At 40.9% G+C, this 18,178-nt stretch overlaps 1 protein-coding gene across 2 annotated transcripts in view; it reads left to right on the plus strand.

The window, feature by feature from the left end:
• ACAD11 (acyl-CoA dehydrogenase family member 11) overlaps positions 1 to 18,178 on the plus strand; it is a 219,130-nt gene that overhangs the window by 143,450 nt on the left and 57,502 nt on the right. For both annotated transcript variants that reach the window (XM_073630360.1, XM_073630361.1), the window contains exons 15-16: positions 1,358 to 1,443; positions 3,090 to 3,161. In XM_073630360.1, the coding sequence (XP_073486461.1) occupies positions 1,358 to 1,443; positions 3,090 to 3,161 (158 nt within the window). The remainder of the gene's footprint in view (positions 1 to 1,357; positions 1,444 to 3,089; positions 3,162 to 18,178) is intronic.

Raw genomic sequence — 18,178 nt, forward strand, 5'->3', positions numbered from 1 at the left:
AAGGGATATTTAGCGCTACTTCATTACATATCACTCATATTTTTGGTGTTGGCAACACTTCAGAAGCCAGCTGCTTTATATTTATCTTTTTGCACTTTAGCACTTTACCATATATATCGTTTACACGTTTAGCGGCGCATTGGTACTTCACGTTTAACATGTGTCACACATTGGGATAAGTACTTGTGATACTTCACAAAAGGAATAAAAAAAAACCTCTTAATCAGTCCAAAGTTTCCAAATAAGTGTCAATGAGAAGTGCAACAAAAACATGTTTTATCAAATTGTATTGTATATATATATAAGGAACCAAAGGAAAAGTGCGGGACTTTAAGGGCAAACTCTTATGGACACTATATAGTAAAACATAGAAAAATGTATTATTTAAAGTTTAAAAACGTAATGATGCAAAACATCACCATACATGATATACAGTACATCATATACATAAAGTAAACCACGCTCTTAAAGAGCTAGAGGAAATTTGAGAAGAAAACGTCTCCTGTAGCCCTAGACTGTCGTACAACAAGACTGTCCTTGTTGTACGACCCTGGAATAATATTCAATAAGTAGACATCATTTTTTGATGAAGCAGCTAGAAGAACAAATATGTACATTTCAGCAAATAAAAGTTAGAACTTTTACTGATATTTAATGAATGCATTTTATCTAGTATATAATTGACATAAAATAAAGAAGTTTGATTTAATATCTCTTAACATTGAAGTTCTGTTCACACTTGTTACAATACCTATGCAGGTAAATATCTTAAATGTTCTATTTTAACAGAATTCCATATGTTACTCTGGTTGTATGACTTTATACTATGGAACTAACAGGCCATATTAATATGGCTTGTTTCTACTGGCCACTGTTTATTGTAGCTTTAAGCTTTTTTCCTGAACAAAAAGTAATTGGGTTAAGAAAAATAACTGAAACATTATTTATTATTAATTAGGCACAATTTACATAAGATAATTCAATGATAATCATATAAAGCCTAACTCTATCCAACATGTTTTCTGTTTTGGATAAACTTGGGAATAGTCAAGGCTTTACTGAAACCAGGTGCATTGTCAGTCCGCAAGCACACTGGGGTGATTTCAGCACAGAAAGTGACAAGCTAACTTTCCTTTTCAGGACAGAGATCACAAATAAATCCCAGCCAACATTCTATCTCTTTACCAGCCTGTTTAAAACTTAAACAAGGTTTTGGGTGTAGCTGGGCTTTAATAAAAACCGATACAGAAAATGAAAACTCGTTGCTTAATTTTGTGACTAAATATCTGAATAGTTTGTATTTATCTCATGTATTATCTTGTTTGTAACATCTTCCCATTTCTCTTTTATTGCCCAGATACAAACAGCATAGTATGATCATTGTACCCATGGACACCAAAGGTGTGGAACGTGTGAGAACTCTGAAAGTTTTTGGATATGAAGGTAAATGCTTTATTCGCATGATATATTATGTTCCCCTTTCCAGTGTTTAATACGTCAAACTCTAGTTTAGGGTTTTTGTTTCATTTTTTGAAATAAAATTATTATTATTCAATTTTATACTGAAAAATGGATCCCTTTTTTATGGAGATATTTAGCCCCCTTTCACATGGGCGGACTGATCGGGTCTGTGTGTCAGTTTTTCAGGCGGACCCGATCGGACCACCCATTGCCCTATATGCAGTGGCGGATGTCAATGGCCATTGGGAGTGGGAAATATCTCTTCGGCCCCTTTTACACTGGCAGAGTCCGCCAGCAGATCCGCCTGCTCTCCAATCCTATCCACTAAAAAAAGACGGATGAAGAGTTTCCCGTCCTTCTGGCAAATTGGATTGGATGGTAGTTGAGTGTAAACAAATAGGTGGTTCGTTTACATCCAACTGCCCATAGAGGAGAGTGGGCTGCATAAGCGGAGTGGTCACGGACCTGTCATTCGCCTGCTCAGTGGAGAGATCCCCCGCTGAGCAGGCAGATCTGCTGGCAGACTCTGCCAGTATGAAAGGGGCTGAAGAGATATTTCTGGTTTACTTTGAAAGGCTAGTTTTCCTAGTGTTTCTACTTGCTGACCTGACTGATCTACACCTCGTTGTTGGCAGCATAGATATGAAACAAATAAATAAATAGAATACTTGATTTATTTTATTTGCTCGGTGCAATTTTTTAAATTACTCTAACAATTGCTTTAAAAAAAATATATAAGCAGACATTTATAGCCCACCACAGCACAGGAATATCACCACTGTGGGGGTGGCGGGATCAGAGCACAGAACACTTTGCATTATAGTAAGTACTGTCACTTGTGCTGTTGAAAAATATTTGCCTAAACTTGAGCTTTAAATGCTTATTTGCAGTGTTCTTCCTTTCCATATATGATTTTTATTCACTTGAAAAGTGCTTTTAAACTTGCTAGAACAATTGACTACTCCAGGAAAATCAATTTTGTGGCATAGCTCTCTCCTCTTCTGGGGGTGTCTAATTACTGTCTGTGCTGGCCCAGCATCTTTGTCCCTCCCCTCACCTCCCTATATAGCCTTTTTATGTAGCTGAAGGGGGAGGAACAAATGCAATTTAGTGTCACTTGAGTGAGAGCACTGAGTCTGCCGGGGCTGCTCACATCCAAAATGGCTATGCCCAGCAGCAGTCTTAGGCCTTTTGGATATCTAAACAGTGTGTATAAGTCAGCACTTAATTTAATATGTAAATAAATAGCAGCATGCAGATTGGCATAGATTTATATTATACCCAAAAAAACTGAAAACATAAAAATGCAGGGCTATAAATCAAGCATAAAAAAATCAGCACAGGGCCAATCAGCACTGTCTAGACAGAGGGTCAGGGGTCTTGCAGTCTCATAGGATAGTCAGAAAACTCCTCCTACATGCTTTAACCAGTGCTTGGCTGGACACTGATATACAGTAAGTCACAAGACTACTATATACTGCTGATGAGAAAAGGTGTTTAGCAGTTTATATTTACTAAAATAAATGCATTTCATGTACTGTGGGAGATCAGATATTGTGAATGCAGGGTCCTGGGTTTAGTAACACTTTAAGTGTCTTTAATAGACATAAACATTGATTGTTTTTCAGATACTCATCACGGAGGACATTTAGAAGTACACTTTAAGAATGTGCGCGTCCCGGCCTCGAACCTTATCCTAGGTAAGTGAAAACGCAAAACAGTCACTTCAGTCAGTGAGTATTTTCATTAGTGTGACTTTCTTATTCTGTGTCTATACTAAGGCCTCATTTACACTGATGCACCTGCACAGTTACTAATTGGGACAAGTGGCTGTGCCCCTGCAGTTGCTGCGTCCCAATAGACACAAATGGGCTGCCTGCATGCAGCAGCTGGAGGCTGAAGCCACTAAACCAGGATGCTCATTCTCTGGGTATGGGTGTCAGAATAATACCTTAGTAAAAATGCTTTTGTCCCCTTTAAAAAAAAAACATAATGTTTACTAGTAATCCATACTGTAAGATTAGTCAAGGCCCATTTAATTTCTTTATTTTAAAGCAAGAGCAGCTGATGTTACAAAGTTGCATAAACACTTCTGAAAATTTCCCCTCTACAGACTGAAGAGGAAACAAGGGCGAGGCTTCAGAGTGTTGGCATTTTAATTACTTTTGTCTGGATTCCACTGTAGAAAATAGCCAGAACTTGTTTTCCATTATGGGAATTTTCTAAATGATAGGAAATATTATCTATAAAGAAGACTTGAAAAATCTTTCAGTCATATTCTAGAAAGAGCAGTAGCTTTAATTAATTTATTCAGATAAAAAGACACAGAAATAAAATTGTACCAACTAAATAAATGCGTTGCTCTGCGCTAATGGCTCATTCACCTCAAAATATGTGATGCTGCTATTTAACACAAACAGAATAAAAATAAAAATGGATAAATCTCCAATGCAGAAACACAAATCGATAATTCACAATAGAGCAAAACATATGTAAGTGCACTTTAATATCATAAGGCAAAATTAACAAATATAAAATAATAATAATCAAGTGAGTCCATAAAGTGAAAGAAGTCCAAATGAAAAGTGTTAATTATCTGTGTGATGTCCTATTAAAGGATGATTAAAGTGGATGTAAACCCAATGTCACCCTTTCTAAACTACTGCCATAGGGGTTATCTATAAGGATATACATGCCTCCTGCATGTATCCTTACCTGTCAAATGTCTCCCCTCTGTCTGTTATTAGACCCGAAAAACTGCATATTCTGTGGGTGGGTCTGTTGTTTGGAGCTCGGTGGGTGGAGTACTCCCCTGTGTATTTCTAACACTGAACTTCTGCTATGATCTCTAACATCCAGTGAAAAGACAGGAAAGTCACCACATGACTTCAGCATGCCAAATCATGCTGAGGTTCATTTTATTAAAAAGCAGCATGCCAAATCATGCTGAGGTGTGGAACAGCCAATCCTTGCAGAGCTGCTGAAGAAAGGAGTGGGGGAGGGAATTAAAAAATACTGCATGTGTCTTAGGCTGAAGAACAAGATATGTAAATCACCTGTCACTCACAGCAAGGGGGAGTATTTGACAAAGTTTTTCTCAGTTTGTCAAGAATTATCTCACTGAACAATAAAAGAGGTTTGCTCAGAGATGGATTAACTCTGTGTGGCAAGACTGGGCTAAAATGATAGGAAATCTTATACTCTACATTATGATATATATATATATATAAAAAAAAAAAATTCGGGTTTACATCCACTTTAATGCACCATACATCCACCACCAGAGAGCTTGATGTGATCCTCTTCAGCTTATGGAGCAAAAAATCACCAGACCAATATGCCTCACATTCTCATGAGAGGCAATATCGCATTAATAAGTGGGGTAATCTCTGTTTGATTGGAATCTATCTCCCTCTGCTTATGCACACAGGTCTTGTCTCACCATGTGTCATTCCAAAAAAACAAAAAGGGACCTCTGATCGTGAATTACTTCCAAAAGCAGTTCATTTTATTAAAAAAACTTCCATTAAACTCACATTTACACTTCTTGTATCTCGCATTAATACATATAAGAACCGTCTAGTGGCACATTGCAATTATCTCACCACCTCCACGCTGGTAAATCAACTGGTGATAATGTCTCACCACTCATGCAGCCTGATATAACTCATCTCTCAGTCATTGCATAGCCACACCCCTAATTATGACAATTAGCTTAATTATATACCTTTCCTGGTAAAACAAAATTGTATACAACTTTTTTTTTCTTCTCTGTTATGAACGCTTTCACTACGCTTCAATTTTAACTTCAGGTGGCCAGACCATTTCTTCAATACTTCCTTTTTTTTTTATTTGCCATGTACAGCTTTCAGAGTTTGTAGAAGACCCCCAAACTATACATATTATGAAACCATAGGATTGGTAGAATAAAAAGATGATGCTACTGATTTTATAGGTCAGTTGATAGGAAATCTTATACTTTACATTATGATATAAAAAAAAAAAAAAAGATTTCGGGTTTACATCCACTTTAATGCACCATACATCCACCACCAGAGAGCTTGATGTGATCCCCTTCAGCTTATGGAGTAAAAACTCACCAGACCAATATGCCTCGCATTCTCATGAGAGGCAATATTGCATTAATCAGTGGGGTAATCTCTGTTTGATAGGAATCTATCTCCCTCTGCCTATGCACACAGGTCTTATCTCACCATGTGTCATTCCAAAAAAACAAAACCTCTGATCGTGAATTACTTCCAAAAGCAGTACATTTTATTAAAAAAACTTCCATTAAACTCACATTTACACTTCTTGTATTTCGCATTAATACATATAAGAGCCGTCTAGTGGCACATTGCAATTATCTCACCACCTCCACGCTGGTAAATCAACTGGTGATAATGTCTCACCACTCATGCAGCCTGGTATAACTTATCTCTCAGTCATCGCATAGCCACACCCCTAATTATAACAATTAGCTTAATTATATACCTTTCCTGGTAAAACAAAATTGTATACAACTTTTTTTTTTCTTCTCTGTTATGAACGCTTTCACTATGCTTCAATTTTAACTTCAGGTGGCCAGACCATTTCTTCAATACTTCCTTTGTTTTATTTTCCATGTACAGCTTTCAGAGTTTGTAGAAGACCCCCAAACTATACATATTATGAAACCATAGGACTGGTAGAATAAAAAGATGATGCTACTGATTTTATAGGTCAGTTGATAGTTGCTGAAATATTTATCAGACATATTTTTGATAAAGAATACTCTAAAACCATTACTAACACACACAAGCACAACAAAATTTCTACTTAATCTAAAAAATAACAAAAATAAAAATATGTGTTCCGTTAATAAAAAACAAATATTTGTAAATTTTAAATAGTGTCTTTTTGCAAAGCTGTGAAAATTGAATGTACAGAAAACTGTGTAAAATGAACTAAAGCTTTACATCTGCAGGTTGGTTTCACACCTCTGCCATGCAGTAATGCCAATCTGCAATGCTATGTGTGCACTGCGATAAAATAATCCATATATTTTATCATAGCACAGTGCATTACAACGCAGAGCAATGTGTTGCAATGTGCTGTTGCACATAGCATTGAATGAATGTAATTAAAAAAAAAAGTTTTCAGACAAAAATTAAAGTGGAGCTCCACCCAAAGGGGGAAGTTCCGCTTTAAGGACAAATTCTCCGCTACTCTTGAACAATTGGCACTTTTGAGAGGGGGGGCTGGTACCAGTTTTAGACAGGTACCCGCTTCCCACTTTCGTTCTGAGAGCCACGGTGGTCGGAAACGGAAGTTCTCCTCCCTCCCTCCCCCCTGCAGTCTTCTGGGACTTTGACAGATCCCAGAAGACTGCATCTACCATGCACAGTGGGCACCAGTTGTGAAGCTGGAAGCAGTCACAGCCGGTGCCCATAGTGAAGATGTCAGCACCGGGGACCGAAGACAGTGGGTGAGACCGATTGGGGTGAGCACACTGCTGGATTGTGGGACGGGTGAGTAGCTGTTTTTTCAAAGTCAGCAGCTACAGTTTTTGTAGCTGCTGACGTTTATTTTTTCCACAGGACACTTAAACTCCACCTTAAACACTGAGATGTGTCATAACAACACACTGCTGCACATGTGCATAACACAACACCATCGCTTGCATTATGTGCACCATAACACACACAGGTGTGAACTGATCCTTAGTGTTTTGCTGCAATGCAGCGCATCAACACACAAATTGTGCAGTGCACATGTGTACTTTGTGTATGTAATTTGTGTATGTGGGGGATGTTTCACCAGCTCCCACAGGCCCTAGGCATATACAGTGGGGACGGAAAGTATTCAGACCCCCTTAAATTTTTCACTCTTTGTTATATTGCAGCCTTTTGCTAAAATCATTTAAGTTCATTTTTTTCCTCATTAATGTACACACAGCACCCCATATTGACAGAAAAACACAGAATTGTTGACATTTTTGCAGATTTATTAAAAAGTATTTAGACCCTTTGCTCAGTATTTAGTAGAAGCACCCTTTTGATCTAATACAGCCATGAGTCTTTTTGGGAAAGATGCAACAAATTTTTCACACCTGGATTTGGGGATCCTCCTTGCAGATCCTCTCCAGTTCTGTCAGGTTTGATGGTAAACATTGGTGGACAGCCATTTTAAGTCTCTGCAGAGATGCTCAATTGGGTTTAAGTCAGGGCTCTGGCTGGGCCATTCAAGAACAGACACGGAGTTGTTGTGAAGCCACTCCTTCATTATTTTAGCTGTGTGCTTAGGGTCATTGTCTTGTTGGAAGGTAAACCTTCTGCCCAATCTGAGGTCCTGAGCACTCTGGAGAAGATTTTCGTCCAGGATATCCCTGTACTTGGCCACATTCATCTTTCCCTCGATTACAACCAGTCGTCCTATCCCTGCAGCTGAAAAACACCCCCACAGCATGATGCTGCCACCACCATGCTTCACTGTTGGGACTGTATTGGACAGGTGATAAGTAGTGCCTGGTTTTCTCCACACATACCGCTGAGAATTAAGGCCAAAAAGTTCTATCTTGGTCTCACCAGACCAAAGAATCTTATTTCTCACCATCTTGGAATCCTTCAGGTGTTTTTTTAGCAAACTCCATGCGGGCTTTCATGTGTCTTGCACTGAGGAGAGGCTTCCGTCGGGCCACTCTGCCATAAGGCCCCGACTGGTGGAGGGCTGCAGTGATGGTTGACTTTCTACAACTTTCTCCCATCTCCCGACTGCATCTCTGGAACTCAGCCACAGTGATCTTTGGGTTCTTCTTTACCTCTCTCACCAAGGTTCTTCTCCCCCGATAGCTCAGTTTGGCCGGACGGCCAGCTCTAGGAAGGGTTCTGATCGTCCCAAACGTCTTCCATTTAAAGATTATGGAGGCCACTGTGCTCTTAGGAACGTTAAGTGCAGCAAAAAAAAAATTGTAACCTTGGCCAGATCTGTGCCTTGCCACAATTCTGTCTCTGAGCTCTTCAGGCAGTTCCTTTGACCTCATGATTCTCATTTGCTCTGACATGCACTGTGAGGTCTTATATAGACAGGTGTGTGGCTTTCCTAATCAAGTCCACTCAGTATAATCAAACACAGCTGGACTCAAATGAAGGTGTAGAACCATCTCAAGGATGATCAGAAGAAATGGACAGCACCTGAGTTAAATATAATATCTGAGTGTCACAGCAAAGGGTCTGAATACTTAGGACCATGTGATATTTCAATTTTTCTTTTTTAATAAATCTGCAAAAATGTCAACAATTCTGTGTTTTTCTGTCAATATGGGGTGCTGTGTGTACATTAATGAGGAAAAAAAGAACTTAAATGATTTTAGCAAATGGCTGCAATATAACAAAGAGTGAAAAATGTAAGGGGGTCTGAATACTTTCCGTCCCCACTGTATGTAATGGCAGGGTGGGTGAGCTTTAACACAGAGCTGCCACACTTTTGCATCGGTGGGGTAACTGCTCTTCTGTGCTATGATTACACTCACTGCGTGCTCCTAGTACAGTGATGGAGCATTCACTGACAACTCCCAGTCGTTGTGTATGGTCAGGAGCCAATCACGGTGGTCACATGATTGGGAAGCCAACCTCCACCTCCCCGTGTTTAGAACCTCTTAAAGGGCTGCCCGGCGGTGGTGGCAAGGTCATTTTAAAGTAAAACCATAATTAATTAATGTTAATTTTATTGGCAAGTAATGTATATCTAAAGACATGTCATTGTGGTATTTTGCACATGAACAATGTCGTGCACATTCCCAAATTGCACAGATGTGAATAGGGGAATTTTTTGGAGGACAGAGTCTTCAATATATTTCTATTTTGCAGCTGCACTCACTACACTGAACAGGAAGTGTTGTGTACAGAGTGCTTCCTGTGCATTCACAACAAGAAGAGATAGTAAATAGGTATGGTCAGTTATGTTTACTATCTCAGCATTTATGAATGAACTCTAGGTGCTAACCCTGGTTGTGCCAGGGATAAAATACAGTTTTCTGCTGGTGCCCAGTGGTAAGGGTCTATGTCAGCAGAGTGGTGGGTCTCTGTGGTAGTGGCAGAGGATAGGACTTGCTGTTAAAGGCACATGCCTTAGAGCTTTGATGCTTATCTCTGCTTACTACTTGAGGAACTATCCAATATGAACATGCTTGTTCCAAGTCAGTGACTTTAAAATTAAAGGAAGGGGAAACGCAGACTTAAGTGGATCATGATGAACGAAAAAACAGTGAGTGTTCTACGTGACAAACAATCCCTTTTCGAAGGGAACACTTTTTCATCCTTACTCTTATATCGACTCCCTTGGACAGCTCAGGAACACATACCGCCACAGTGCAAATCTCATCCTTTAATAGGCACCACCTTATATATCTTTAAAGAAGCATGTCTCAAATACAAGCTCTCCAGAGTACCAGGACCTCTGACCCTCATACACCATAACCCGCTCTTCTTCCCTGGTTTATCCAAAACCTTCCTAACTGAGGTCTGGCCACATGACAAAGTTTGTGCAGAACATTTCTTTGACAAGAGGAAATTCATGACCCTTCGTTCACTCTCCTCACGCATGACAACACATACATTCCCATTTTGGACATATGTCCAAATCCGACACTTCCTAAATAACCGTGATCTTATCCCACTCTGGTTTCGTCAAAAAAACGCCATTCGAACCGATCTGTTGCAAACAGGACCCACAAAGACATCTATTATCAGACACATATTCCATGCTATTCTCCAATCACAACCCTAATGCCCCATACACAAGAGCAGAATTTCCGTCTGAAAAATCTTGGATGGTTTTTCTGACGGAATTCCGCTCAAGCTTGGCTTGCATACACACGGTCACACAAATGTTCTCTGAACTTTTGACCGTCAAGAACGCGGTGACATACAACACTACGACGAGCCGAGAAAATGAAGTTCAATGCTTCCGAGCATGTGTCGAATTGTTTCCGAGCATGCATGGTTTTTTGCGCATCGGAATTGCATACAGACGAACGTAATTTCCGTCAAGAACGTTTTCCGTCAGAAAAATAGAGAACCAGCTCTCAATCTTTTGCTGGCGGAAATTCAGACAGAAAAAGTTGGATGGAGCATACACACGGTCGGAATATCCGATCAAAAGCTCCCATCACACTTTTTTTGACGGAAATTCCGCTCGTGTGTACAGGGCATAAGTCCAACAAAATAAGTCACAAATGGGAACAAGAACTTTCCCTAGATCTAACAGAGGAGCAATGGGAAAACATATACACGTGCATACACAAAGGAACAGTTAATGTCTCAATGCAGGAAAATGGATTTAAAAATCCTTTCAAGGTGGCACAGGACTCATCTGAAATTACACAAAATCTACCCCACTGTCTCACCCAGATGTTGGCGATGCAGTGCTGCCGAAGGCTCACTATTACACATCTGGTGGATGTGCCCACAAATCCAACCATTATGGAAGGAAGTTCACCGCCTGATCAATCAGATCAAGACGTTTTCCTTAGACTTCTCCCCAGCACACCACTCCTCCATCCCGCTGAAAACATATGGTCGCTCCCTAGCCCTGCATATGATTAAGGCGGAAATGTACATACCACTCTGCTGGCATAACCCCAAATCCACCCACAATAACAGAGTGGCTTCGGTGTATACAGAAAACTGCAGAGATGCAGGAGCTTCTCCATCTAGCAAAAGAGACGCAATCCAAATTCAATAAAATATGGTCATGCTGGCACCACTTTGTAACAACAGATGAATTTGTGCAACTCTCAGCCTAAATAGTGAAATCGGACCTCCCAAAACCACCATGGCAGAGGTGCATGGAGTCCCTACTCCCAGTCCCCTTCCCACCTACATCTTTTTCTCTCTTCCCTCGGTCATCACCCATAGGGTTGACCGATGTGTTACAGGATGTACAGATTGACAGTTCGTGTCAGGTTAACAGAGCTCATATGCTCCATTACAGCCCACAACTAGAAACGACGCTGGTAAAGAATGAGGGAGGGGAGGAAAGGGATGGGGGGGCAGTCTACACCCTTGACACAGTCTGATCCCACATAGGGTGTCTGGGGGGTACTGGACTGCACCCCTAACCTTCCCCATAGCTATCAGTCTATCAGCTATTTGTGGGTTTTTCTTTGCATCCCGAACAATTTTCCTGGCAGTTGTGGCTGAAATTTTAGTTGGTCTACCTGACCGTGGTTTGGTTTCAACAGAACCCCTCATTTTCCACTTCTTGATTAGAGTTTGAACACTACTGATTGGCATTCTCAATTCCTTGGATAACTTTTTATATCCCTTTCCTGTTACATATAGTTCAACTACTTTTTCCTGCAGATCCTTTGACAATTCGTTTGCTTTCCCCATGACTCAGAATCCAGAAACATCAGTGCAGCACTGGATGAAAGATGCAAGGGTCTGTCAGGAGTCCAGAAACTCAGTGACCTTTTATACACACACACTAATTACAAGCACACAGATCACGGGTGAGGATGGCTACCTTTAATAGCCATTCAAACCCCTTTGTGTCAACTTGTGTGCATATTATCAGGCCAAAATCACCAGGGTATATAAACTTTTGATTAGGGTCAGTTGGGTAGTTTCTGTTGGCATTATGATTTAAAAAGAGTAAACACAGTTGATTGATAATAAATGGCTTCAGCCAAACACTAACCGTGAGTAAAAGAAAAGTTTTTGTGTTATCATTCATATTCTCTGAAAAATGACCAAGAAATCATAAATTCTGCCAGGGTATGTAAACTTATGAGCACAACTGTATATCTAAGTTTGGATAAAGTATGAGAAGTTTAAAAACTCTTCATTTTTTTTTTCTGCTGTGTGTCCTATTGGGAAGATTTACATTTGTTTCCTGTGCTAAAGACACAACATGAAGCCAGAAAAAAATTGAGGGAGAAAGAAAATGCCCTCATTGTAAGATTCACACTCACTGTATAATCTGATGCCAAATGTAAATGTTTGGATTTTCCATAATTTTTTATCCTGGTGGCAATGGTCACTAGGAAAAATACAGAGTCTGAATATACCCAGTGGGCACACAGATAAATAAAAACAGGACAGCCTACTATGCCTAAAACCAAAAAAAAAAAAAAAGTAAAAAAAGTTTTACTTATAAACATCTAACATGACAAAGGATTCACAGATCTCTATGGGCTACCTAAACACAAAGAACAGCTGCAGTGCTGTCCTCTGTTCCTTTTTTATTACCAGACATATACAATTTACATACAGTGGCCCAGTGGTGCATTAAATGAATCCATACGCGTACATTGATACCCAAAACACAGTGCTTATTTATCAACATATAATTTGTGCATAATAAAATGACCACTAAATGTACTCTCCCAATCCCCACTTCTAGTAGCAGTATAGCACCAAGCCAGGTAAGTACCATTTTCCCCATTTTCTCCCAGCCCCTCCCAAACCAAAAAGAAGGCAATGACCAGCCTTAACCGTGGAACAAAGGACAGAAACAAAACAAGGAAAACACCATCCCCCACCCAAGGTCCTTCGGGTGTGCAGAACAAACCCATAATATTAAGTGTCCCAATATGTCCCTTCACATTGATCTTCAAATATCCACCTCCCCCTCTAAAGTGTGAGTGAAATCCACCCAACAAAACCAAATCTTCCTGAATTTTTAAGGGGATACCCTGGCTTCGTATGTCATCCAATAAAGCGGAATATCCACTTTAATTATTTTCAGCCACATCCCCATAGTCGGGTTTTCATACATTTCCACCTCCTCGCTATGGGCTTATGAACTGAAAAGAAAAGAAGTCTATGGATATGCTTTGTAGCCGCATCCATCTCCTCACCTTCAATAACTCCTAACAGACATAGCAAATACGACCGTTAATATGTAGCCTCACTAAGGGATCCGTATATAGAAGCGTAACCCATGATACAAAAGTAGGCCCAAAGCCATAAATTTCGAGCAGAGAAAATAAATAAGGCCACTCTACCGAGTCGAAGGCCTTCTTAGTATCCAAAGAGGCCACTACTCTTGCACCGGAGTTATTGTGACTAGCCTGGATTTACAAATAGTCTCCTAATATTCATCTGAGCACATCCACCAAGCATAAAGCCTGTTTGGGGCAATATTAATCAATTTCAGAATAAACACCTGTAATCTACCCAAAAATCTTAGCAAGTATCTTTTTGTCAACATTCATCAGTGAGATCGGACGGTAGGAGTCACATTCCTTAGTGTCTTTCCCACGCTTAGATATCAAAACCACCAGAGCCTCTCTCATAGAAGGTGGTAAGCTACCCTCTTTTCTCTCTGATTTAAGCACCCATATTAAATGAGAGGTCAGCATTACCCTGAAAGTTCCGTACCACTCCCAATGCACGCCAACCAGACACTGTGATTTAAGAGGAGCAAAGGAGGCAATAGCCAACTCGACTTCTTCAAGTGTGATATCCTTTTCAAGCAGTTCCCGGTCATCCTCTGACAACACAGGGAGGTCAATCTCTGCTGAATAAGGGGACAGAGCAGCCTGGTTAGGACAGGCACAAGACAAATATAGATCCTTATACAAATGGACAAAGGCCTGCAAAATGTCCATTATCTCAGTTACTTCCCCATTTTGTGGGGCACGAATAGTAGTTATATGGCCAGGTTGAGCCAGATAGGCCAGCAATCGAACCATTCTTGTCCCCAAATTCAAAAATACGCCGTCTCTGGGCCAACAAATTTTTGCGGGTCTTAGCTGTCAAAATAGAGCGGTATTCACAAGTCGCCTCCTGCCATTCCACTAACCTACCCTGGGTAGGCTCCTGCATGTACACAGCCTCAGCAGTAGAAACCACCGTCTCTCTCTCCACCGCCATGGAAGCCAGCTGGCGCTTGAAGCTGGCACCATGATAAACACCCCCCTCAAAGTAGCTTTAGACGCTTCCCATTGAAGCAGACTAGACCCACTAGCTCCATTTTCCATCCAATAATGGCCAATAGCTTGCGTGTATTTGATCTTCACATACTCTTGTAACCAATTAACCTCCATTCGCCAGTGACGGATACCCTGCCTGACCCCCAAATTAAGATGAAGAGACATAGGGGAATGGTCAGAATGAACGCGGGGCAAACATTGGACCGAATCAACCAGACTCACACCCCCTCAATTTAAATATTTCTTAATCCTCCTGACCATAATTAAGAACAAATGAAAGCAAGATGGCATGTACAAAACGACTGCATGGTTTCTTTAGGTGTCATTTAAGGTTTTTACTGAAAGACTTTTATTTACAACAAACATAATTTGACAGGTATGCTGAATGTCCAAACTTGTAATCTCTCAGTAATATTTTTAGCCGCTCACTCTTTGCAGTAGCTCCCTAATATACACACATGGAAAGAGGTCAATGTGGAAAAAGTTATACAGCTGTAGCGAACACCAGGCTGAGTAATAAAATCTGGATGAAAGAGACAAATAAGCTCTATTTTTTCAGTTGTCTTTTTATTCTAGTATCACCTAGTTGTTATGGTTCTCTTTTACTTTTGTTTTAGCCTTTGGTAAAGTGACATTAAAGGCTCTTATTTCATAAAACAGATAATAATATTACTTGCATGTATTGTTTTCTTTTTTTAGAAAAACAGCAAACAAATTTTCTTTTGAAAGTGTCCTCATCCACGCTGACACTTTCCCTGTTCTATATGTTTCCTAACCGCTGCTGGGACCTATGGAGTCATATAGGGGCCCCTTTATGTGCACGCTCCCATTCTGTACTATAACTGTACATGTGGTGTCCCGAGCAGCGGAAACACAGACAGTGCGAGATGGACACATGCGTCAAAAGTCACGACTCTCCTCCACAGCGGTGAGTCACAGCGGTCTTGCGCTGTCTGTGCAATGCAAATAATACACAGGCAGCTTATGAACTTATAACAAGCAAGACCAGTGGAAAACGTTTAATCATCCACTTGGTTTTTGCTGCCTAGTACAATGGCAAGGGGATTGCCTTCTCCCAGCATGGCTATGAAAGATAAGTCACAATTGCCATCAATATCTATACATCCCCATGAAAAAATAGGATTTTTATAACAGCTTACCTGTACAATTCTTTTCTTTGAAGTACATCACGGGACACAGAGCCATAGTAGTTACTATGTGGGTTATAGGCCACCTTCAGGTGATGGACACTGGCACACCCTAAGACAGGAAGTCCACTCCCTATATAACCCCTCCCACTACTGGGAGTACCTCAGTTTTTGTAGCAAAGCAATACACGTATATACTAGAAATAAGGGAGAGACCTCTGTGTCCCGTGATATACTTCAAAGAAAAGGATTTTACAGGTAAGCTGTTATAAAAATCCTATTTTTGCACATCACGGAACACATAGCCATAGTAGTTACTATGTGGGATGTCCCATAGCAATGCCAACTGAAGGGAGGGAGACACAACAAAAGTAGGGCACCAAGAGACTAGAGGACTTATACTGCTGCCTGCAGTACACTGTGCCCAAAGGCGATATCCTCATGACCTTTTACATCTACTTGATAGAATCTGGTATGGACTGAAGACCAGGTTGCGGCCTTGCAGATTTGTGCCATGGAGGCCTGGTGATACACTGCCCAGGAAGTACTAACAGCCCTGGTGGAGTGCGCTTTAATATGAAAAAGTGGAACTTTCCTCTTCAAACCATAAGTTTGAACAATCACTTGACGAATCCATTTAGAGATAGTAGATTTCCATGCTGCCTGTCCTTTCCTAGGACTTTCAGGCAACACAAACAAAACATCCGTTTTACGAATCTGAGCAGTTGCCTTCAAGTAGACTTTGACTGCTCTCACCACATCAAGAGAATGTAGTGACCTTTCTTCCGCAGAATGGGGTTCTGGAAAAAATGAAGGTAGAACAATATCCTGGTTTAAATAAAAACCTGACAGTAGAAAATTAGGATGAGGACATAATACAACCTTATCCTTGTGAATAATCAAATATGGCTCTTTACAAAATGAGCAGCCAACTCTGATACCCTTCTTGCAGAAGATATGGCTACCAGAAAAACTAATTTCCTTGTCAAAAGGACCAAGGGAATATGACGCATCGGCTCAAAAGGTTGTTTCTGTAATGCTGACAGGACTAAATTCAAGTCCCAAGGGTTCAGGGGTGACCTAACTGGAGGATTAAGCCAAGTTACCCCCTGAATAAAGCTACAAACCAGAGAGTGCAAAGCAAGTGGTTGTTGAAATAATACCGATAAGGCCGAAACCTGGCCTTTGATAGTACTCAAGGCCAGTTTAATTTCTAATCCCATCTGTAGAAAGTCAAGGATCCTACCTATGACATATTTCCTGGGGTGCCAACCCTTGGATTCACACCAGGAGACATATGCCTTCCAGACTCTATAATATATGACTCTGGCGGCTGGCTTCCTTGCATTAACCAGAGTAGACACTACTGAATCTGATAGCCCATGCTTCTTCAAAATGTGGGTCTCAATAGCCAAACCATTAAATTTAGCATTTGTAAAGTAGCATGGAATACCGGACCTTGCGAGAGAAGGTCTGGCCGTGGCGGTAGGGTCCACGGGTCTCCTACCGCCATCTTTATGATCTCTGCATACCAAGATCTCCGGGGCCACAAGAATCACCGCCTTCCCTTCCTGCTTGATCCTGCATAGAAGCCGTGGAAGCAACAGAACAGGAGGGAATGCATAAATCAGTGAAAGCTGATTCCACGCAAAAACCAAGGCATCTGTTCCGCATGCCAGCGGATCCTTTGTCCTTGACACAAAGTTGTTGATCTTTTTGTTGAACCTGGACGCAAACAGATCCACGTCCGGAATTCCCCATCTTTGACATATTGACAGAAAGATGTCGGGGTAAAGAGACCATTCTCCCGGGAACAAGTGTTGGCGACTCAAGTAGTCTGCCTGCCAATTCTCTATTCCTGGAATGAAGACTGCCGATAGGCAAGGTATGTTGTTTTCTGCCCAAGTTAGCATATGATTCACCTCTCTCTGGGCCCCACGACTTGGATCCTGACAGGACAATTCTGTAATCTGAGCATCCAGGCCTTCAGGGCCAGGCGTGCTGTCTGAATCTCTAGAATATTGATGGGCAAGGTCATTTCTGATTTGGACCATTTTCCTTGGACAGATGCTTCTTCAAGGACTGCTCCTCAGCCCAGAAGGCTGGCATCTGTTGTTACCACTTTCCAGGTAACTGGTAGGAAGGATTTCCCTTTTTGGAGATTCTTGGCTATCAACCACCAACTGAGGCTTTGGCGCACCTTTGGGGATAAACGCATTGGGAAGTCTAGAGCTTGGACTTTCATGTTCCAAGTCGATAGGACACTGTTTTGCAGTAGTTGAATGAAATTGAGCATAAGGAAGGCCTCGAACGAAGCCACCATCTTTCCCAACAATCTCATGCAAAGTCGAATAGAAGGATTCTTCTTTGCTTTCACCACCTGAATCAGTTCCCTTATGGAACTGATCTTTGCCTGGGGCAAGAAGACCCTCTTCTGAGCTGTATCTATGATCAGACCCAAGTATTCCAATCTCTTTGATGGTTTTAAGGAAGATTTCTCTAGGTTGAGATAGGGCTGGGGAAAAAGTTGATTTGAATCTTGAATCAAGTTGAGAGGTCAAATCGATTCAAAATTTAAGCAAATCGATTTTTTTAGATTTTTTTTTCACCAGGACCGGCGCTGACACCGCGCCGGTCCTGAGGAGCTTTG

Source organism: Aquarana catesbeiana, linkage group LG05, assembly GCF_042186555.1.
Source record: "Aquarana catesbeiana isolate 2022-GZ linkage group LG05, ASM4218655v1, whole genome shotgun sequence".
Taxonomy (NCBI): domain Eukaryota; kingdom Metazoa; phylum Chordata; class Amphibia; order Anura; family Ranidae; genus Aquarana; species Aquarana catesbeiana.